Source organism: Fundulus heteroclitus, unplaced genomic scaffold (genome assembly GCF_011125445.2).
Source record: "Fundulus heteroclitus isolate FHET01 unplaced genomic scaffold, MU-UCD_Fhet_4.1 scaffold_48, whole genome shotgun sequence".
NCBI lineage: Eukaryota > Metazoa > Chordata > Actinopteri > Cyprinodontiformes > Fundulidae > Fundulus > Fundulus heteroclitus.
The window spans coordinates 2,153,601-2,177,162 of NW_023396901.1; the positions used below are offsets into that span (position 1 = coordinate 2,153,601).

Consider the following 23,562-nt stretch of genomic DNA (forward strand, 5'->3'; position numbering starts at 1 on the left):
AACAACAGCAGCTGCGACAAAGTGCTGTACAGCAATAATCAATAAACATTTATCAGTTCAAAATGCTGCTACAAGGCTATTAACCAATACAAGAAATCCTTTTTTTAATCCTTTATTTTATTTCTTTATTTTCTATGTTTTGTTCCACTTGTTTTTATTGTAATGCACTTTATTATTTTTGACCTGTAAAATGCTGTTTGAACAAAATTATAAATAAAACATATAAGCCAAATTGAGTTACTTCACTTCATTTTAGAACAAATTTTTGTTAAAATAATTATATTTCCTAAGTATTTTTACCCTTGCCGTTTAAACTGTATTATTTGGGTCAAGTATTTAGGTATCTTTTCACAAGCTTTTCCTATGCTGGAGTTGTGGCCCATTTTTCCTGACAGAACCAGTGTTACTTCCAGGGGCCGTCTTTTTAGTTCTGCTGACAAATTTTCAATGGGACTTCAGATCAACCAAAACATCAATTGTGTTGCCCTTTAACCACTTAGCGCACTTGACTGATTTCAGTCGGAAAGTTAACAGCCTGAAAGTTTAATGCTTTTGCATAGTGTTGACAGATTACGCCATAATAGATGATCTATTCTATTTTTTGGAGTGCACCAGTGGCCCCTGAAACAAAATACCTAAACAATATGATGATTGCTCACTATACTTTAGTTGAGAGGGAGTTCTAAGCTTTGCAAGTGTCCTCCCTTTTCCTCTAAATATCACAACGTAGGCCAAACATTTAGACTTTATTTGTATTAAATTATAGGACGTATGTACAAAACATACAGTCTTTGTCCTTGAGTGGGTTTGCAAATTGGAATCGGGGATTTTAAATTACTTTTGGGGTAATAGGTTCCTCCACTTTGAGTGGTCTTTCAGTGTATGTCGGCACAGACACATTACATTGTGTATAATGATGTCTCTTACCAGCTCCAAGCAGCTGGAACTTTTTAACTAATAAACATGGAACATTCTGGTATCAGATAAGTATATACAGTACTATAGGATAAATCATACTTGTAAATGTATACGGATGTCTTCCTGACATATTGCTGAATTTCTTTAGCTTTTTCCACACACTAGCGCTCATAAAAGCCAATATAATGTGTGTCTATATGTGAAACTCAAAATACCAGATTGACCAGTAGTTTACAAAGTAATAGCATCTCCATATGGGCTTTACCAAATTGTGTAAAGGCAAATAAAGTCTTAGGACATGTATACTTTTCAATATGAAGAAATACAATTTTCTATAATAAGTTATTTCCCTGGTATTTTTATTTTTTTTACGTGTGTTTGTTTATCTTATAATGTATTCAGTTACTAACTAAAAAGATGTGTCTCCCATTTAAAGAGTTACCACAGAGTAACATAGCTTTTCCTAAAGACCCTGGAACTGAACTGACTTGCCTGCATTTTGCTTTTACTCGGATATGGCACTCACAATATGGCGGCGACATTGACGTACACTCATGGAGAATCTACTGTTCCATGTCTGTTTTTCGGGATACACCTGAGCCAAATTCGAACACATCCTCTAAATTCCATCCGTTTAATTTTTGGTCGTCAAACATCCGTCATACAGCGCACAGTTTGTCCGATAAAATGTTACGACGCAAAACAATTGCAATCATAAGCAAATTAACTGGTTTTGATTTTCAAGATTTCTGATTGGACAATTTACGGGGCATGGCAGGAAGAGAAAACACAATTGGTTCTTTGTGTGGTCTTTTGTCAATAACGATTGGCGGATATTGCTGTCAGTCAACATTCAAACTACCGCCCTTGCGCGTTGTGGGCCAATCAGAGTCTTTGTTTTGAGTTGTAGTAGGCGGGACTACGCGCCTCCTAAGGAGCTGTCATCGGTAAGAGGTTGCAGACGGTTAGCAATGCTAGCCTTCCTGTCGGTCAGGAATACCATTGCGAAGCTTGAACTTCAGGTAATACTTCAATTTTGCTATATATTATTATAATGCTGATAGGACTGGGCTATAAATTAAACTCTATTTCTTAGTTAGGAGGTTTAGCGACGTTTAAATGTGTTTCAACGACTTAATGTTAATGTTAGCTAACCAAACCGTAAATGCTAACCAAACGCTACGTAGCAGCTATCCTAGGTAGCATCTTGGGGGTTCTTTGCTAAATGATTTATAATTCACATTTAAAGAACAAAGGCTGTTGTTGGCTAGCGGTTACAAAACAGTTCTTCTCGTGTTTCACGTATTTATTAATATATTGTCAGATATTATAAGAGAATACGGCCATAATAAAGCTCATTGAATAGTCACACGTCAGGGGCGAAAAGTGATTTAACTTTTTTGGAATAATGTTCTCTCTTTTTGTGTAACAGTTTTGCTGACATGAGACTACCTTTAAAAAGCTTTTACAGACGTGAAGCACTAAATTATTGGCACACCACTCTGCCTGTTTTGCAGTTATTATAGAGGAGAGGGAGACCTCACATCCCCAAGTTCATATCAAATCATTTAAAAACTTGTTTCACGACTCTGGGAATTATCAGGGTTGTGTTTTATACCGGATCAGTCAGAGAGTGAGCTTTAAGCTGGGATGCATAAAGGCTTTTAAATGTTTTGGAAAAGCGTGGTGTTGCCTCTTTATTTTCAATTTTAATGTTTATTGTTTACACTAATTGTACTGCAAATTTGTACTCCCTCGTTTGGTTATTGTAATAATTGGTTATTGTTACGTTGCAGGATTGCAGCAGGTTTACTTGCAAATCACAGGACAGATCTAATTGTTATCATTACGCTGTCATTCCAGTTCAATACCAGCTTTTCGTGTCTCATTGGTGCACACAAAGACTGATTGGCGTCAATTCAGGAGGTTTATTACCTATGTCGGGGGGTGTGTGGAAAAAAAATATTAACCAGTAAATTCAGGCATTGAAGTTGAAATCTGTGCATTAAATGATTCCTAACGCTGATCTAATTTCTGCAGGCGATTGTGACGTGTTCTCAAGTCTAATCGCAATCATATCTGTGTAACTATCTACTTTATTTTAAATGGGCTCGGCCGAGTGGGTCTTTGGCGAACTGTTTATCCAACTTCCTACGGGGCATGTTTTTTTAAATTATTTTTTTTATTACAAAAAAAAAAAACGTTTTAAGTTGTTTTTTTAATTTATTATTCCACACACACGACCAAAAAAGAAAAAAAAGAAAAAAAGAAGCTCATTGAGTAATGTTGTTGCTGATAGAAAAACAGTTGAACTGCGCAGAGTTCAGCTCAGTCGGAGCAGGAGCAAGGGAGAGGGCAGGCAGCGGAGGGACCGCTTTCGGCTTGATTATGCGCAATTTGATCGGCAATCGCCAGGCAAAGCGGCAGGACTCATGGTGAAGAGAAAGAAGACGTGTTCCGCCTCCGAAGAGCTCGAGAATGGGTAAAAACGGCGCCGAAACAAACACTTTATTTAGAGGTCGAATGCAGCGAGAGGGGCTCGCTCGTCATCGCTCCTGCAGGGCGCTAAACCGAAAAGCGCTCGCGTTTGAATTTTAGTTGGATTTATTACGATATCGGTGCGCGTTTTTTCGGGGGGCCAGCCGCTCCCCGCACGACGCCTCCGCCGGGGGGTAGGGGATAGTTTGGGCTGTGGATGTCGATGCGTTTCGGTTGTTTTAATTGCTAAATTCGTGCGTTGTTTTGACGGGACCGAAAGAGGGGATTTGAAACAAACAGCGGCGGCCATGTTGAGAGACAGTGACCGTCGTCTTTAGAAGTTGATTTTGTACAACGTTTTGCTCCTAATCTGACGATTTCCCTCCACGAATGTGTCCCCGGCAGCATGACGCTGGGCTCCAGGGAGGCGATCGCCGTCGATGGGAGGCAGAACCCGTCCAGAAAGCCCGAAGGCTGCGACGAGGAGGAGAGCGGAGAGCCGGGGAGCGACGAGCGCAGTACAAAGGGAGAGGAGCGAGTGGAAATTCTTAATCCATCAACCACGGGTCCCAGCTCCGGTCCGGCCCCGGTGCTCCCCGCGTCCCCGCCGAACCGGACCGGCGCGGGTCCGAGCCAGCAGCCCCACGGCTCCGCGGAACCCGCCCCTCCGTGTCACGACCAGCATCATTTTCTGCGATCGAGCGTCCGACCTCCCAGCAAACGGATACGGAAGGATTCAATCGGATCCACCATCAATGGACACGGCGGGGCGAAATCGAAAGGTACAGTGGCCGATCAGAGGGGAAAAGTGGACGGGCAGGTGGTCAGCTGTCACTTTCAGCCTCGCAGCAGTGTTTATAGTTTATGTCTAATATCTAAAACTCGGTGTTTTGATGATTTCTAGCCCTTAGTGGGGTCGCAGTGATGTACTTGTGGCAGCTCCAGCCGAAGTTGCGACATTATTCTATTAACAGGAGGAAAGGCCGGAACATACATTTATATCAGGGTGTCCCCTGACTATTTTCAGCCACAGTTTCTCTGAAACTGACCGTAATGACAATGAGGACACACGCCTCTTTTTTTTTTATAGAACTGGAACATGGAAGGAGTCACAGGTACAGCTCAATAAATTAGAATATAATTAAGGTTACTGTGTTTCAGTGATTACATTTTTAGCATGGGAAACTCATATCAATTCATAACACTATTCAAGTGTTTATTTCTTTTCATTTTGATCGAAATGGCTTACAGCTAATAAAAGATAACTTCTGTTTATCTGGAAATGAAAACATTGCATAAGAGCGATAAAGAAGGACTTCTCATTTACACGGTTTTTGGTGACTGAATAGTACGTCTGTGTAATATGCATTCAGTACCTGCTCGCCACCCGTTTTGCATGAATTTAAGTTCATCAGCCCGTGGTTCTGCTGAAGCGTTAACAAAGCCTCATTGTTGGTTCTGGTGCCTCCCACCTTCTTCTTGGGTTCACTTTAATGGATTCTCTATGAGGTATAGCTGAGGTGGGTTTGCTGCCTAATTACACACATGTAACACCAGAGTGTTTAAGCCAGGTGTTGTTACATATAGCTCTGTAGAAAAAACTTTTTTTTTTTTTTGTGCCCTAGTTGTGATTTTTTTTATTTTTTTTTTGAAAAAGGAAAATAATTATTTTGGACATCTAGTTTTAGATCCATCGCTTCAACCTGTCACAGCGGTCCGTGTTTCAGCATTGTTGCCGATTGTTGTTGGATCTCGCTTTTCCGCACGTCAACAAAAAGCAGCGGCAATAAACGGTATTTTAAGCGACGTGTGGATACTTTTATGGCTTGGTGAATGATTTAATCAGTCCGACCCCACACTGCTGCCAGGAGTAGTAGTAAAACGTTTACAGATGAAGTAATGCTGGGGCTACGCAATACCTGGACAGTAGTACATTGCTATATATATATATATATATAATGTCAATTAAATGAACCCACATTTTGCACACTGCTCTCCCTGTTTTCTATCGTCTCAATGTCCCCACCACCATCCCTGAGTTTTAGCGTCTCATTCACTCAGATCTAAATCAGACGCGTCTATAAGGACAATGAAAGCTGAGCCACCTGGGCAAACTTGTAGTGTAGTGGTTGATTGCATGGTACATAAAATATGATCCCCTACCACTAGTATAGTCTTTTACGATTACAACATTGAACACTTCAGCCGACTGCTGAACAAAAGCTGGAGGATTGTGTTTGACGACAGCCAGGTTTCAAGCTTAAGAATTTCTGTTTATCAGGCCTCCTCCGTTATACCAAATAAAAGCAAGACCTTTGCTCATTGATCCGTGCCGATAAAAAAAATCATCATCTCTGAGTCAAAGTGAGATAGATGGGTGCAGAAACATCCGGCTTCTGTTCATTTTAGACCCTGTTACTGAGATGCTGCCGTGTAGGAAATAGTCCAGAAAAAAGACAATAACAACACAGCTCTATTTTGGCTCTGCTGGGATATTTTCTTTTTAAAAGTATCTATAAAGGCGTCGGCTTTTTGATTAAACTGAATCAAAAGTTTACTGTGGGAAGAATTGAAAGTTTGACTGATGCTTTTTCTCTATGTATTGTTGGCTTAGAAAAAGTAGCTGTTTAATTACACGTATCTGACATTTAGACCAAAATAGCTACTTTTTCTAATTAGTTAATAATCTGTTTTTGAGGAGATCTGTTTTAGGTCACGGCTGGCTCTCCACAAATTCATTCATCTAAGTAAATGGACTCCCATTTCTGCATGGAAGCCAGTTTACATACCATGGTGGTTCTGCAACAGGAACTGAGATGGTGCATGCTTTATGACACCTGGCGTTGCGCTGGGGTAACTCTGGCCAGCGGAGCCCGCCACGCGGTTGGTTTTGGATCGGTTCGCCGCAGGCCTGGCTGAAGGGATTGATTGCTTTTCCTGCCTCCTCGCCAGAGCTCAACCACAGAGATGTGACGCTCCGCACGTCGCACACTGTAATAACAGCCTGCGCTTTCGAAGACGTTTATTTTAACGTCTTGCAAATCACCTACTATGTAACAAAAGTTGTCTTTGTGCTTTGAAAGCTTTCGGGGAGCTCGGCCTTTCTGGCGTCTTTAAACGAGGCTCCGCTCTTTCACCTTTTAATACAAATGCAGCGATCTCTCCGTTTCTGTGGATAACAGGGGCAGAAAATGGTCCCTCGTCCCACGGGGCCGTGGCGCAGTCCGTGGCGAGCTCGGCAGCTGGCGTTGCCAAGAACCCCAAGGGCCAGGGGTCTGCTGAGAAAGAGGAGCAGGGTGGAAACCAGAAGAGAGCCCGTCGGCAGTGGGAGTCCTGGAGCGCCGAGGACAAAAACAGCTTCTTCGAGGGGCTCTATGAGGTGAGACCCGACGCCAAGATGGATTTGCAGATTCTACACGCGACTCCCCCCTGTTTTATACGTACCTTTTCGCCGGCGTCGTCCTCAGCACGGGAAGGACTTCGAGGCAATCCAGAACAACATCGCGATGAAGTACAAAAAGAGAGGAAAGCCGGCCAACATGGTGAAGAACAAGGAGCAGGTCCGGCATTTCTACTACCGCACCTGGCACAAGATCTCCAAACACATCGACTTTGCCAACGGTGAGCGTCCCTCTCTTCATTTTCCTCCAAACAAGCTGCAGCTGAAAGGGAGTCTGTCAGATCTGGAGGACATTTATCTCCGTATCTAACCTGACATGTCTGTGGAAGCTGTTGGTCACTTAGCTATGACTAGACCACGGGCGAGGTCTAGTTTCCTCTTTCAGTTTGTGGTCCTAAAGGTTTAGGAATAGGAAACATGCATGTTTTTAAAGTGGGACTTTTTACACATTAATTAAATACAAACAGGTTCAGCATGGTGTTTGTTCTGTTTGGCAAGACTCCATTTTATACATAAGATAAAAAAAAAGTTCTCTAGATAAGGCCGAAGCCATGTCCTCACTTATAGCCTGCTAGCTGGTTGTGTTATCTTTGCGCCGCACACGCGGTCCTTATTTTGCACCAGACATGTGACTTGTGCCCCCCTTTTTTTTCTTTCCAGTGTACTCCCGTGTTTTGAAAAAATCGTCACAAGAGCTGTACGGCCTCATCTGCTACGCTGAGCTGCGCAAAAAAGTCGGCGGACGTAAGTGAGAGCGCCTCCGTGTGCGACGGCGCCGGGCAAAAGTATTTGCAACCCCTCAGCTGTTCCACGTTCTGTGACAGAAATAAACTTCTGCCAATTTTTTTTTATTGGGCTTTCATGGGGCAGACCAACACAAAGTAGCACCTAATTGTGAGGTGGAAGAAAAAGGACGGCGTAAAATCTGAAAAGTGCGGCATGTTTACCCCCCAGAGACCCCTAAATGAAATCTGCTGCTGACTGGAAAACTGATGTTCACAGATGCTTTCCATTCAGTCTGACCCAGCTTTAGTACCTTTTACAAAGAAGGTTAGGGAACATTTATCAGATTGAATTATTATTATTTTTTTTTTTTTTTTACAAATGGTAAATAGGTTTATTTTCTACAATGATTTTCAAGATAAAAACCACAAAGAGAATCGCAGTGAAATAAGAAATGAATACCTGTAACAAACCAACATAGAACAAACAGGGTTACTGCATAAAAGTGAGTTTGAAAAGACGGGTTTTGGGTTTCTGTCCAAAGAACTTAAGCTAAGGTGTAGAAAGCTCTAGACTTCGGTGCTCGACGGGGGAAGAGCTCCGTCTCATTGGCTGATCACATAAAACTACGTTTTACGCTGCGTTGTTTTGGTCCATCACATAAAGCCCCAGTAAAATCAAGTTTGTTTTTCCAACACGATGGAAAACTTCACGGGGCATACGTCCCGTCTCAGGGAAACCGTGTTTGTTAGTCTTCTTTGTCCGGGACACGAGGGACGTGATTAAATCTGTCACGGGGGGGAATGCTTCACCTGCGGGACGACCGCATCACCAGCTCTCTGTTTTTGTCTCTCACCTCCGACAGTGATGGACGAGAAGAACGTGGCGAAGCTGAACGAACTCATCCAGCAGGGGTAAGGTGGCCCCCGTCTTCGGTTTGAGTGACGAGAACGTCTGAACGAGGACTCGGATTGACTTTAAAACAAAAACCCATATGTGTTTGTCTAGGGCCACCACGGTGCGCTCCAAGGGGAGAAACCTGCGGATCAAAGCCCCCATGTGTCGCGCGCTGAAAAAGCTCTGCGACCCGGACGGTGAGCATCCGCACGTAAACGGCAAACATGTGTTTCCCCCGTATGCAAAACACAACTTGTAGGCCCTTAATGTTGGTTTCTAAGGAGACAAAACACCCAAACGATGAGACACAGGATCTGCGGGGGCGGCGGATCGGTCAGTGAGCGCGCTAACCATGTTTCCACGGTAACTCTGGATAGATAACGAGGACGGACAGAGCGAAGACGGGAGCGATTGCTCCGACGATTCACCGCCATGTTGGCCGTGTGTATGACAGAAAAGTTCTGTTCACCTCTGACGCAACGGTCTCCGTCCCGCAGGCGTGAGCGACGAAGAGGACCAGAAGCCGGTGCGTCTCCCTCTGAAGATGGCCGTGGAGCTCCAGCCGCGCAGCAACCACTCCTGGGCCCGCGTTCAGAGCCTGGCCCACAATCCCCGCCTCAGGTACGGGATGTGAAAAGCTCCATTCAGCTCCGTCTTCTCTTTCATTTCTGTTTGGGTGACACGGTTTTGTGATTTTAAAAATGGTGGATTATGAGCCGTGCAGTTCACTGAGCGTTCATGTTTTAAATTTTCCAGCAGCAAAGTTCAATGGTTCATCAAGTTTTTTTTCTTTTTTTTTCTTTTTGGAAAGGAAGCGGTTTGATTTCCTGCTTCAGAGTATTTTCATCTAGTTTTTAAGATGGTCCCCGTCTGCAGCTGCAGCTTCTGAGCTTACAGTAATCTTCAGCTCCATTTACCAGTTTACGGACACTGATCGTTCGCCTGCATGCCCTGATATTTGTGACCTTTTTATTATTTATTATAACAGCTTTTTTTTTATTTTCATCAGTGGACCGGCTATACAATAAAAATGTCCGTGATTTAAAAAGAAAAAAAAAACAAACTTCACAACAGTGAGACTTTATGTTGGGTTTTGCGTGGTCTGTGCTGGGTCAACTTTAAAAAATATCAAACCGTGCTGAATAACAAGATAACAAACCAAGAGATCCAAAACTTCTGGCTTGATTTTTGACATCTCTTCTTATTAGAAAGGCAGGAGGAACCCATTTAAAACAGTTTCCTGATGCAACATTTTGATTTATTTTCATTTTGAGGCACCAGTGGCCTTTATTTGACAGTAAACTGACCAATGTGGCCATTAGATTTAAGATGGCGTTAAAGTCGGGTCCATTCCAGAAGCTGAAGATCAGACTGCTTTATCCCCTGTTTTACCCTCTTGCGGATCAGTTCAGGTAGAGCTGAAGAATTCAAAGGTAGTCCTAATCGTCATTCTGTATGGTGCACCAGTGGTACCGGTGTAGGTACCAGATCTGCTCAGGGGCCTGCGTTTCCCCATGACGTCAGTATACATGATTGGTTTAACGTTTGCACAATTACGCAAAACATTCTGATTGGTCCGGACAACTTACTAATGTAATTATAGCGGGATTGTAGGTTTTCTTCAAGAGCGGGGTTGCGTTTTGTAAACGGACAGTTTTTACGAAGAAATTCTCCACGGTCCCTGTGCCTCCCGATGACGTCACATTATGGCAACACCACTCAAACAAACTACATTGAGCCTGCGGTCTGCATTTGTAACGAATCAATTTTATTTAGTTAATTTAGCGTTTTTTAATCAAAAGCTTCAGGGTTAAAGATGAACATGGAAAAATGTGAAATATTAGCAATTCAAAATAATCAACCGACTTTAATTGATAAAGCTTCAGGGTTAAAGATGAACATGGAAAAATGTGAAATATTAGCAATTCAAAATAATCAACCGACTTTAATTGATAAAAATGAGGTAAAATATTTAGGTATAATGATTAACAAGGACCACACTGAAAATGACAGAATAAATATTCAACCAATTTTACAAAAAAATCAACAAATATTTGACAGTTGGCTCCGCAGGAATATTTTCAATTTTTGGAAAAATATTGTTAACAAAAACAGAAGGGATAGCCATATTAATATATCCAGCATATATCTTAAATATACCAAATACTACAATAAAAAAATTAATCAAATTCATCACAATTTCATCTGGAATAAAAAACATGTGATCAGAAAGAACAACATAGTAAAATCAGTAGAAAAAGGAGGAACAAACGTTATTGATTTTGAAGCGACGAATGCCGTGATAAAATTAAAATGGCTGCAGACTTTTATTAAAAATGGAGAGTTTATGGTTTAGTTTCCCTTCACAACTTTTTCATAAAATTGGAGGAATGAAATATCTCTTAAGACGTAACTTTGATCCTGCAAAATTACCGATTAAATTGTCAGACTACCACAGAAGCATTCCAAAACGATGCTAAAAGTTTTCATGCCTCGATTAAGTTACTGGAAAATAACCGTAAATTAACAAAATAAAATTTATTTGTAACAAATGGACACCGCGGGCACGATGTAGTTTGTTTGACTGGCGTTGTCATATTGTGACGTCATCGGGGAAAGCGCCCGAGCAGATCTGGTACATACACCGGCACGAAAAAACAGCCCTAAGCATGACGCTACCACCACCGTGCTTGACAGCTGGGATAGTAAACAGACCTCCGTTTCAGAAAGAAGCTGATTTGAAATCTAAATCTACCAGAGATTACTGATCTTTGGGCTTAACTGTGTCTGCAGGGTGTGTTAATCTGTCTAATATGTGTAGAGCGTAGTATTGTTATAGAGGAGAGGCGTCCTGTAATACAGCAGCTGGTACATCAGCAGGTCTTGAGACAACCTTTGTGTTTGTTTTCATCTTTTTTTCCCACACAGGATGGTGGTGGAGCTCCACAGGAAAGTCTCCTGCCTCATCGAGTATCTGAAACAGAAGTGGGCGTACCAAGATCAGCGAATTGTATCCTTTTAAAACATCTCCTTTTTAGACAAAAACCTGTTCTCTCGGTAATCTGCGGTGCGTTTGAAGCGGAGCTGCTGGTTGTCCTTAACGCCGGCGCTCCAGCTGAAGAGCCTCATGGAGAGGGAGGCCCTGGAGGGCAGCCGGTCCGGCCCCGACTCCCCCGGCAAGGCCCAGCGGCAGGAGCTCACTCTTTTCCCGGCCGAGAACAGCACCCTGACCACGCTGCCCGGCGTGGCTCGGGTGGTCCACTCCAAGGCCTCCTGCACCGTCCACTGGTTGGAGAGCGGCAAGAGCCGGCCCAGTGCCAAGGAGCTGCCGGCGGTCCAGATCCTCGGCATCCAGAGCGCGCCGCCTCCCAGAGGTGGCGGCAAATCCGGACGGGGAGGCGCCGCCGCCGCCGCCAACGCTTCTATGGCCGACGGCCGCCGGAGCGAGCCCTCTAACGCCGAACCCTCACCAGACGGTTGTGGAAAGGTGGAGGAGAAGAAAGCTCAGCCCGTCGCTCCTTCCTCTCAGACCCCGCAAACAGAAGAGGGGAGTGGGCCGGGGTCCGCGGAGGCCGGCAGGACGTGTCCCGGCACGGAGGCCAACGGCGGCGCAGACCTCCCGTCCGAGCAGTGCAAAGAGGAGCAGACCATGGCGAGCTCTTCCTCAGAGCTGAGCCAGACTCCTTCGGCGAGGCCGGCGGCGGCGAGCGGCTCGGAGGAGAGCCCGTCGCAGGGCTCTGCCACACCGGCCAAAGAACGGACCGTGGAGCAGATCAGAGAGGAGGGGTGGAGCGCCCGCGACGCGGAGAACGTCACCCTGGCCGAGCTCTACCTGATGTTGGGGAAGCCGGGCAAGCTGCAGCTGGAGTACGAGTGGCAGCCGGCCGCGCTCGCCGCCAGCGGCCAGGAGGACGGACGAGCTTCGGAGCCTCACAAGCCCCACAGGACTAACCGAGTGCTGCGCTGCCTGCTGAAGCTGGTCTCCACCGAGATCAACCCTAAACCTCTGGTGAGGATTCAGCCGTACGCCGGCAGCCAGACGCCGGGACAGCAGCAGCTCGTTCAGCGACGTCTTTGTTTCTGTTACGGCGTCTGGAAAGTCCTCCCAGACTGGACGCCAGGAAGCTCACAGAGAGAACATCAGTCATCAGAGCAGAGGAAATATAAAAGATGTTTAGAGTTATTCCACAGTTTTTAGTTGACTCCATAATGCTGAGCAGTTTTGGTGTCTTTATTAAGCTTCTACAGTGTGGAAAGTGATAAAAATAAGGAACAGCCATTGAGTGACCAACGGGTGTCCAAATTGTGACTGGTAGAGAACCGCTCCTTCATTTTGTTGCAGCTTTGCACTTAAATCTTCCTGCTTGTGTATAACATTACAGATAATGTAGCTTTAGCTTAGAGCAGGTCAAATGAGCCAGAGGGTGAAGACAAAGGGTTTCATAGTTGCGTTTAGGCCAATCTTCTGCAATAATCCTCCACAGGAGTATAAGGCGCACTTAAAATCCTTTAATTTTCTCATAAATTAAAGGCATGCCTTTTAATCCGGTGCACCTTATATATATATAATTACCGTTGTGCTTACTGACCTATTTTATGTGGTACAGTGCGCTCAAAAATCTGTTAAAATGTGTAAGAATGACTTTGGTAAGCTATGAAGCCGCTCTGTAGAAACTAGAAGTGCATTCACGTCAGCTAGCTAATCACACATTTTACCATCCATTCTGCTGCTTCCTCCCACTGGCAGAAAGTGTGGGAATTGTAGGCAAGAAATGTAGGCAACAGTACGCTGGACTATGAAGGTAAAACATCAGCACAGAGTCCACTAAGCTCACAGTATGCGCACAGTACGCTGAGTCTGTGGGAGCCTTTAGGCAGCCCAGAGTACGCACTAGCAACAATAAACCTAGTAAGTTAGTTCAATATAAAAGTTAAGTTTATTTTGGCCTTATGTTAGAAACAGGGCAGTGTAGTCCAGCTACTCTGTCCTCCTGTTAGAGATAGAGAGCTGTGTATGTGAAGGAGTGATATTACACACTTGGGAAGAATATTTAATGCGCCGTATGGTCCGAAAAATGCGTTAGTTTAGTTCAGGGAGGATTTATGGTTCACGTTTGCGTCGATCTGCGTGAGTCCGGTCTAATCCTAGACAGACGTGAGCGTCTGATCAACAGCAAAAGGAGCAGGCGCTGGTTGGTAGCAGTCAGACTGCGGCTAAATGCTAACGACTGGGTGGTGTGCGTTCTGTTCCCCGCAGGCCTCAGACGTGTGCTCCACAGCCACGTCGCCTCTTAAGACCAGCCAGGAGGAGCAGAACCAAGCCCTGACGCCTCCAGGGAAGAGCCCCATCTCAGGCGTCCGCAGCCCCAGCCTGGGCCGGCAGCAGGCCTCTGTCCGCGGGGGCAGGACGCTCCCGCCCAACGCCGCTGCCTCTGGTATGTGGGACTTTTGTGGGACCTCTGTGGCTGACCTAAAACCTGCTGTGGTTGGTACCTGCTGAGCTCAGGTGTGTAGTTTTTACTCACTCTGTTCCTCCTCTCCCCCCCCCTCAGGAGGGCGCAACCTGCCCCGGTCTCTGCTGGGGTCGGCCGGCGACCCTGAAGGCAGCGTGTTCGCCGTGCCCACCACGCTGCCGCCCAACAGCTCGCGGCACAACAGGATGTTCTCCCCCAACAAGGAGGCTCAGCTGGCGTTCAGGCAGCAGCTGGACTCCATCAGCGTAAGGGCGCCTCGATGCCGCGTTGTGTCTGTCTAAAATAAAAATAAAAAACCCCGCGGCCAGGAACTAGCCTGTGTGCTCCTCTCCCTCAGATGCAGTCGGACCTGTTCCTCTCCAGACAGAGAAAACCTCGCAACAGGCAGTTTCGGAAACCTCTCGTAGTTCAGGTATCTGGACAGAACCGTGAAAATAAGCGCCGGTAGTCGTTTAAAAGCTTTATTCACTGTCAGCGTGCACTTTTCTCCTTCCCAGCGAACACTCCTGCCCAGGACAACAGGAGACACTCCTCAACACGTCTGCTCCTTCTCCATCCTCTCCAACTCCTCGGCCACAGGTACTTTTTATTTATTTCTTTCTCCGATTATGTTTTAAAAGCCGACGGTGTGAACTGCTCGTGGTTTTATGTCACGGTTAAATAAATGGACTCGATTTCCTCTTTTTCAACAACAACTCTGACTGCTTGCTCTCTCACTTCCTGCTTCCTTCCCCAGGAACTGGATCCTTCCGGCCAATCAACACTCGCCTGGCTCCGTCCTCCCGCCCTCCGGTGACCAAAACCTCGCCTCCTGCGCCGCCGCCGGGCTCCGCAGCACCCAGCCAGCTCTCCAGTATGAACTTTCGTTCAACAAAGCATTTTTTTTAAATGATTTTCAACTTCCTTTTTTTTTTTTTTTTTTTATTGCGTTGTCTAATCTTGACCCACCGATCCCAGTTCCCAATAATGTGCTTTAGTCGCCGTGATGTTCAGATGCGTTTTGTGGCTCTGACTTGTCGATACCTGTCCAGGCGCCATCGACCTGGCAGCAAAGTCTGCCGGCATCATCCCCGCCAGCCCCCGCCGGGAGGTGGAGGCCCCTGCGGTGAACGCGGCTCTCCTCACAGCAGCGCCCGTCGCCGATGGAGCGCCCGACTCGCAGCTCCTCCAGCAAAGTGTCCCAGAGGTGAGGAGCAACACATCCACGCAGCTCATTAAGGCCTGATGCAATCCTGCCCGTCTTACATGTGCAGACAGGTTTCCAGGTGTTTTTAGGCTAATGTTGCTGCTCTGCTCTTGATTTTGATACGTACTTTTAAGGGTTCCTTCACTGTCTTAGAATTATGGAAATGTAAGTCATTTCTGCATCTACATAGGAAGAATATTTGTTCATTAATACTTTAGATACAGTCATGTTGTCTAAATGATGATAAATATCTACATTTCTAAAAAAGAAGTTGTTCCAATCAAAGCACTTTTTATGTTGGTTTTCATGTAAAAGATGCAAATATTCTTTCCTCCCATCCTTTTATCATCCTGTCTTTTGGGGCCTTCCTTCCTTTTTGTACCTTACATTCCTTCCTTTCTTTCCTTTTTTGTACCCTACATCCCTTCCTTCCTTTCTTTCCTTTTTTTGTACCCTACATCCCTTCCTTTCTTTCCTTTTTTTTGTACCCTACATCCCTTCCTTTCTTCCTTTTGTCAGTCCTTTCTTTTGAGCCCTACGTCCCTTCTTTCCTTCCGTCCTTTTTATTCCTTCCTTCCTTCCTTCCTCCCCGCCGGCCTCCGCCTCTCCGTCCGGCCTTCCTTACTTACGGACTTACGACTACGACGGACGGACGGACTACGGACGTTACCTTACATTTCCTTACCTTACATTGGTTCCTCGGCCTTCGGAAAGGACAGGAAGGCCGAAGGTCCTTCAGGAAGGAAGGCGGAGGAAGGCTTCCGTCTTACTTCCATTCCTTCCTTCATTCTGACTTAATTCTTCCTCACTTCCTTCTTCCTTTTCTTTTACCTTACATTCCTCCCTTCCTTCCTTTCTTTACCTTACATTCCTCCCTTCCTTCCTTTCTTTACCTTACATTCTTCCCTTCCTTCCTTTCTTTACCCTACATTCCTTCCTTCCTTTCTTTCCATTTTTGTACCCTGCATTTCTTCCTTTTGTCTGTCCGTCTGTTCATCTTTTTGATGCCCTACATCCCTTCCTTCTGTCCTTTCTTTTTGTACTCTACGTTCTTTCTTTCTTTCTTTCTTTCTTTCTTTCTTTCTTTCTTTCTTTCTTTCTTTCTTTCTTTCTGTCTCCCTTCCTTCCTTCCTTCCTTTCCTTTCCTTTTTTGTACCCTACATCCCTTGTTTCCTTCTGTCCTTTTTATGCCCTTCCTTCCTTCCTTCCTGTATGCCCTACATCCCTTCCTTCCTTCTTTCTGTCCATGCTTTTTTTGCCCTACATTCATTCATTCCGTACTTCATTGTTTCCTTCCTTCCCTCCTTGTGGCTTCCTCCTCTGTAAAATGAGTTTGGAAAAGTCAGAAAATCTGATGTGAAAGATGCGTAGGAGGATGTGTTCATCCCTCAGTCCATCCCGTCTGAATACTCTACATGTCACATCTCAAACCGTGTGGATCTGTCTTTTGAAAATGAGGATAAATTGACGGGTAAATTGGAGTTTTAGAAAGGCACAGGGCTTTTTATACGGAAAATATGTAGCAGTCCTGACTGCATCTAGTTTGAGATTAGTTGCGTTGTTGCACGCTGTCCCCCCTTTTACACCTTGAGAATAAAAGGATTTTGTTGCGAAATACCTGCTCCAAACCCTCGGCTGAATAATGGGCCTATTGTTTCCACAGAACGGGCTGCCTCCTCCATCTCCTGGAGCGACAGGCAGCGGGGACTCCCTCCTCTCCCCACCCAGCGTGGCCTCGCTCCTGGACATCTCTCTGCCGGGCCCCCCTGAGGAGGCCCTCACCCCCGGGGAACCTCAAACGCACATCAGCGACTCCATAATTGAACTCGCCATTAACTCAACCAACTACAGTACGTATTATCCAGAGCTCCAGTTTAGGAGACAACCACTCGTAACTCCTTTGTGTTTCCTCCAATCAGAGAGATTTACCTGCAGTATTTAAAGGGGCTTTGATCAGTTAATCATTCACCCTCAACACTTTTCAACCTGAAATTCTGAGATTGCTTTCCTAACCTGTTGACGTGTTTTCGTGCAGATGAGGAGGCCGCTCTCTCTGCAGCCAAGCTGGGTAACGGTGACCCCTCCAAGCTGCTGGCCTCCTCTCCCTCCGTCAGCCCGTCCAGGGGCTGGATCCCCTCTCCCAGCCACGACCCTCAGTGGTACCCCAGCGACTCCTTTGACTCCACGCTGGGATGCCTCCTCTGTAAGTCTGCTTTTAGCTGAACTAGTCAGGCAAACCCTTCTTCACTGCAAAAAGGGAACTAAAAATAAGTAAAAATGTCTTGAAATCCTTGATTTGAGCAGGTAGATAAGACTATTTGCCAATAGAATGAGATTTTTGCACTTAAAACAGGAACAATTCATCTCTAAAATAACATAATTAGACACCCTGCACTTGAAATAAGACGATAGAGATGAATTGTTCCTATTTTAAGTGCAAAAATCTTATTCCATTGGTAAGTAGTCTTATTTACCTGCTCTAATCAAGGAAAAATACACTCATTTCAAGAAAATTTCACTTAATTTTAGTTCTGTTTTTGCAGTGTTTTCTCGCTTCGTCAAAAAGCTGGTGCTGTTTTCAGCAGATTAGAAATTGATCAAAGTGACTTTAAAACCTGACACGCTGTTATTAGGAAAATACACCTGTTAAGGTATCATTTTAAAACAGCTCTGTGCTTTCAGGTATTTGCACGCTAATCAGTCACTCCAGGATTTCATCATTTTTTTGTGTAATTTTTTTTTTTTGTTGCAAAGTCAATGATTTTGTGCTACTATTGAAATATTTGTAAGGAATTGTGATCTTTTTTTTTTTTTTCTGTAAAATCTAAATTTAGAAGAAAACAAATGAGAGAAAAAAGCAGGCAGATAGGCAAGGCACATTTATTTGTATAGCACATTTCAGTACAGAGACAATGCAAAGTGCTTTACATGATTAAAATATAGGCAAATAAAACAGAATAAAAGCAAGTTGGAATAAAATGTGGAAACAAAATAAAACATGGGAAAATAGAAACTAAAAGCAAACACTAAAAACAGGTGGACTACAAAGTTGAACTAATTATGTTTCAGTAAAAACAGTTTAGCTACAACAGTTGAAGGCAATCCTAAACAAATGTGTTTTTAATCTTGATTTAAAGTAAAAGGCTTTCAGCACTTTTACAGTTTCCTGGAAGTTTGTTCCACATAAGCGGAGCATAGGAACTAAATGCTGCTTCTCCTTGTTTAGTTTTGGTTGATACACCAATAGCAAGTCTGTGATGTATTTAGGTGCTAAGCCATTTAGGGATTTATAGACTAACAGAAGTATTTTAAAGTCTATTCTCTGAGATACAGGGAGCCAGTGTAAGGACTTTAGAACTGGGGTGATGTTCTCTACTTTCTTAGTCTTAGTGAGGACGCGGGCAGCAGCGTTCTGGATCAGCTGCAGCTGTCTGATCCACTTTTTAGGCAGACCTGTGAAAACACCATTGCAGTAATCAATTCTACTAAATATAAACGCATGGATTAGTTTTTCCAGATCCTGCTGAGACATCAGTCCTTTAATCCTGGAGATGTTAGGACGCGTATTTTTATTCTTTAAGAACTTAAATAGCTCAACAACAGCAGACACTGATATAGCCCATTGTGTTTAGAAAAGTGCTCATTTCACAATGACTAATTTAAAATGCGACAACATGCCAGGACATGCCAGGTGTCCGTGGATTTCATTTCATTTGGTGCTAAAATTATTGATCCTCACATAGCTGTAACGTGCAGTCACAGGTAATGATTAGCCGAGATAAATGAAATATTTTCTTCCCTGGTTTCGTTCAGCTGCTTCAGTTTACTGTAGTTAGGGCTGGACAATATAGAAAAAAAAAGCGCATCGACCAACTTTTTACCTAAACTACAAGTATTTAAAAAATGAAAAAGAAAGCGTGCTCTCTGAGCTCTTTGAAGGGGGCGGAGCTTATTGACAGAGCGTTCCTGGGTCTGTGTTTGTGATTGGTTGGGAGGATGTAACGACGGTAATATTAACCTACATCATATGCTAGAATGCAAAAGGGAGGAAAACTGTTCTATTGAACTTTTTTTTTCTATCATCGATATGTGTTTATTGTTATTTAATTATCTTCCAGCCCTAGCTGCAGTTTGCCTCTATTGTCCCCTTTTCTTGTGTTGTTTGGCATGTTGATGTTTAATTCCTTGGAAATGGTGGTCAATTGTCGACTTCCTTCGGTGGTCAAGTACCTTATTGCAAGGCGTGCAAAATAATTTTTCACCACTCTCGTTGAGAACAGAGGCATGCTGCTTTGCTCGGTTCTTTTTGCTTATGTTTGATGGTAAATGTGACTTTTTGCTACTCGCCATATTTGATCTCGGACTTTAACTGATATCAAGTGAGGCTGAGGAAGCAGCGAAGTAGACGAAAGAAATACTGACACCTGCTGGTTGGAGTACACAGTCACTTAAATCCAGTGTTGTTGTTTTTTTTTCACAATTTTTGCAGAAAATTTGCAACAAATTCAAAATTTTACATTAGTGCGAAAAAATGCAGGGATCTGTTGATTTTTGTGTTAATTTCCACGATCGCAGAATCATGGAAAAACTGGGTTAGGGTTAGACTCTCAGCTGCCAAAGATAAAAAGGGAAACCTCTTTTCGTTCCTCATATTTGCTGCCCTCCATGTTCACTGATCGCCCAGCTTTATTTTTGTGTTTTTTTTTTTTTTACCCTTCCAGCCAGTATGGTTTCCCCTGATAAGAGCAGACGGACCACCCTCACCCCCTCCGGCCCCTCGAGCGGCACAGCTTTGCTCGGCCCTAGTCTCCTGGACTGCAATTCCCATGACTCCTTCCAGTCCCGTGGCCTTCCTGACGTGGCAGAGGTAAATCATCCCTTTATTGTAGAAAATGTGCCTCATTTCATTTCCTCATTTGCACATGCTCAGTCATCTCCGTGTGGGCAACGATGACAACAACCAGCAGAAGTATTTTAAAGCAACGTGAATGAAGGTGACGTGTGACTCGTCACCTGTGGTTTAACCCGTGTTTTAGAACAATGTTGTCTTTGCACCACACTTCGTTACGTATTTTAATGTGATAGGTCAAGACATGGTGGTGCATGTTTGCAAAGTGGAAGGAAAACGATAAGTGGCTTTTAAAGATGTCTCTTAAAACCTGTGTTTCAACCTCTTTATAAATCCGTCTGACCTGTGAAGGCCTCGGAGGTGTGTTGGAGAACATCAGTGAACAAACGGCATCATGGCGATCAAGGAACACAGCAGTCAGCTCAAGGACAAAGTTGTGGAGGCGTTTTAGAGCAGGTTTAGGCTATAGAACGATACCCCCGCTTGGAAAATCTCAGACCTCTGTTCAGTTCATCATCTGAAAATGTAAAAAAAATTAATACTGCAACAACTGCAGACAAGGGCCTCCACCTAAACTAACAGGCTAGACAAGGAGAGCATCAAAACAGCATCTCTGCAGTGAAGAAGAGGCAGCGTCATGCTGCCAGACGCTACTGTCTCCCCACCTTCCTCTGACACCCTAGGGCTGGACGATATATATAGAGAGAAAAAAAAAAGCACATCGATAAAATTGAAATCATATCGATAATTATCAACAAATTTAAAACATATTTTAAGTGCAGCCCTGGACGTTTTATGCTGCTGCTTAACGACCCATTTTTAAATACAGAACACACAAACACTGAATTCAAACTCAACCCTTTATTCAATGATCTTTTTACCAAAAATACAAGTTTATAAAACAAAAAACAACAACACATGTTCTCTGAACTCTTTGAAGGGGGCGGAGCTTCCTGGGTCTGCGTGTGTGATTGGTTGGGAGGATGTAACGATTGTATTATTAACCTACATGGCTAGAATGCTAAAGGAAGGAAAACTGTTATTCTATTGAACTTTTTATTGACCCTTTTTTTTTTTATCATCGATATCCGTCTATAGATCGATATATATCGTTATTGAATTATCGTCCAGCCCTGTGACACGCCTCCCGCCTTCTAGAAGGATTTTGTATGATCTCTTATTTTGCGAGAGTAGAACACGGAGTACGCTTTCAAACGAGGGAAATTGCCACTCGCTCCTTATGCTCTTGTAGATGTATTTTTTTCTAGGCCAACATCATTATTTTTAACCTCTTCCTGGTTGGGATTGCAGATGGACTCCCAGCTTGCCTGCATGATGAGCGAGAGCAGCGTGGACTACATCGCTCGCTTCAACGACCTGGCTCAGGAGCTGGCCGTCACCGAGCCCTCCATCCCTCCTCCATGAGGAACAGAGCCATCCGGAGGACGCACATCACTCCTCTGTGGCTTCCCCTAACGCTCTGGAGGAGCGCGGAGGAGGTCCGACCTCCCCCCCCCAAGCCATCCCCTGCCCTGGAGTATAAGTGCAATAATAACAGTGGAACCTGAGCGTCGGTTTCCCTGAACTGTTCTTTAAGGTTAAGAAAAAAAAAAAGACACCCTTTAAAATCAAACACTTTAGACGAATAAACGTGTTTACAAAACACAACCTCATGTACAAGGAAAAAAAAAATTACTATGCCATGTCTGAACAAACCATTTTCACCACTCCACCCTTCGTCTCCGTCTGTTTTTCTACTCCGACATCCGAGCCCTAAAATGTGGAAATCCGTCTAAATGTGCCAGATCCGACCTGCAGTGTGGTTTTTATTTTATTTTTATTTTATTTTATTCCCCTAACGTATGGCTGCAGAGGCTGAATACCACGAGGTACATGTTTCAATGAAGTTGTAAATGCGTAGCACAAACCAGCGACGGCATCCATCATCGTGTCCCGAAGTGATGTTTCTGTAGCTCAAGTTAGCTTTCCTCACTCGGTCCTTTGTTATTCACAAATATTGTATTAGTTCAAATGGGAGAATTTGCTAAAAAGCCGTTTTTTTTTTTTCTTTTTTCCTATAAGGTTGAAAAGACAAATTTCATTAACTTTTCATCTGCTTGCCTATTTATTTTATGTGAACGTTGGACGTTTTCAGTTATGGATGCACCTGGATCATGAAGATTATTTCCCTTCAATCAAATGCGTGCATCTTGTGGCCCGGATTACTTCAATGGTGCTTTTTTTTTTTTTTTTTTTCTTCCCCCACACGTTTCTGTTTTTTTTTTCATATAATAAAACAAAAAAAAACAGTGGTTTACCCTTGACCTAAAAAGCAGAAAGGTGAGCAGTCAGAAGAATGAAACACTAAAGCCATAGTAGCTCCTCGTCTTAATTTTTGTTTTGTCATTATTTCAAACTCCCTCCCTTGAGGTTTATTCCCCTTTGACTGTTAACTAACAAACACTATAGCTAACATCAGCCCGATTGGCCTCTCATCCTTCTCACATTTCATCTCCCTCATTAAGATCCCAGGTCCCTCCTGCCCCCCCCCTGCAGGGATTTGCAACACGCGTCCTGCTGTTGGTCCAGACTCAGATTCAGGGTTCATCTTTGGGAACTTTTTCCTGCATCATCACACATTAGAGCATAAACTGCAGGACAGCTTTTTAAAATCACCATTCCGCAAAAGTTATTTAAATACGTTGCTTTTCTTTTAGCGCCTCAGTGGCTTTGACGTCACAGTGTGGAAGCTCTGGGATGCATAAAACATCGACAAACGGCTTCATTTTGTGACACTAGAGTCTCTATATATATATATATAAGGAACGAGTGGCAGGTTTTGTATTTTATCCTGGAAAGTTTTGTCTTTTTCTGTTGAAGGATTTGTACAAATGCTAATTCCAATATTCAGCGCCTGTGTAACATAATGTAAAATTGATATTTGGACTATTTATTAACATTTCTTAAAGTGTTTTTTTTTTTCTCTCTCTGTTTAACTTAATATTAAGGTGGCATCTTAAGAGGATAAACCTGTTTTAAGTTTTGTAAGAGCTGTTTTTGTTCAGTGTATAAAGATAGATGCAACATCCACTTTGTCGTTTCTTGTGTTAATTGTGTGTACTTGCTGGTATCAGCATATCCGGGTGCAGCTTGGGAAGCCTGATAGCAGCAGCGGTAGCTCATCTGTAACATATGGCCTCTGTGGGCTCATGTTATTTAGACATGGGCCCACACAGGATAAAAGCTACAGCCTCCAGTGCTGCAAGTAATTTATTGTAACTCTATTGTCCATTGCGCTAGTGACCAATCAGCTGCAGCAAGCGATCCACAACATCCACAGCCAGGAATAGTTTCATGACCAACATCCTCTGTGTGCGCTTCTGTGTCAAAGGGCTTTCAACTTCATTGAAGAGCACACACCTCCAAATTGCACACAGGTTCGATTCTGGCACACTGAACGATGTTTGAGTTTTACTGGCTGGAGTTCAAATAGGGCTGGGCGATAAATCGATTTAATCGATTAATTCGAATTTACAATTCTTTAAGATTTCATTTTTGGAAAATCTGGATTTTATTTTGCCAATACACTCATTGGGTTTCCATGAAGAGAACAGCATGTGATGCTGAATATATGTTT

General features: G+C 43.8%; 1 protein-coding gene across 3 annotated transcripts; it reads left to right on the top strand.

The window, feature by feature from the left end:
* Window positions 1-1,852: 1,852 nt before the first annotated feature.
* cramp1 (cramped chromatin regulator homolog 1) lies at window positions 1,853-23,015 on the top strand. Of its 3 annotated transcripts, XM_036132223.1 has the most exons (21): window positions 3,241-3,400; window positions 3,802-4,178; window positions 6,579-6,775; window positions 6,864-7,017; window positions 7,457-7,540; window positions 8,385-8,433; window positions 8,528-8,613; window positions 8,914-9,037; window positions 11,345-11,426; window positions 11,532-12,066; window positions 12,118-12,425; window positions 13,674-13,851; window positions 13,969-14,135; window positions 14,228-14,302; window positions 14,388-14,469; window positions 14,627-14,743; window positions 14,922-15,076; window positions 16,740-16,926; window positions 17,112-17,279; window positions 19,798-19,943; window positions 21,237-23,015. In XM_036132223.1, exons 1-21 carry the CDS (start codon window positions 3,351-3,353, stop codon window positions 21,348-21,350), a joined length of 3,435 nt encoding a protein of 1,144 aa, XP_035988116.1. In that variant the 5' UTR covers window positions 3,241-3,350; the 3' UTR covers window positions 21,351-23,015. The 3 variants fall into 3 exon arrangements, with proteins under 3 accessions (XP_035988115.1, XP_035988116.1, XP_035988114.1); XM_036132222.1 differs by lacking the exon at window positions 3,241-3,400 and adding an exon at window positions 1,853-1,940 and having other exon boundaries at window positions 11,532-12,425; XM_036132221.1 differs by having other exon boundaries at window positions 11,532-12,425.
* The last annotated feature ends 547 nt before the right edge of the window (window positions 23,016-23,562 follow it).

Bases quoted from the DNA above. Each gene is read 5' to 3' on its own strand.
- cramp1 (XM_036132221.1), top strand. From the start codon at position 3,351: ATGGTGAAGAGAAAGAAGACGTGTTCCGCCTCCGAAGAGCTCGAGAAT. The intron at 3,401-3,801 runs GTAAAAACGGCG...TGTCCCCGGCAG, and splicing joins TCCGAAGAGCTCGAGAATGG to CATGACGCTGGGCTCCAGGG. The intron at 19,944-21,236 runs GTAAATCATCCC...TTGGGATTGCAG, and splicing joins GCCTTCCTGACGTGGCAGAG to ATGGACTCCCAGCTTGCCTG.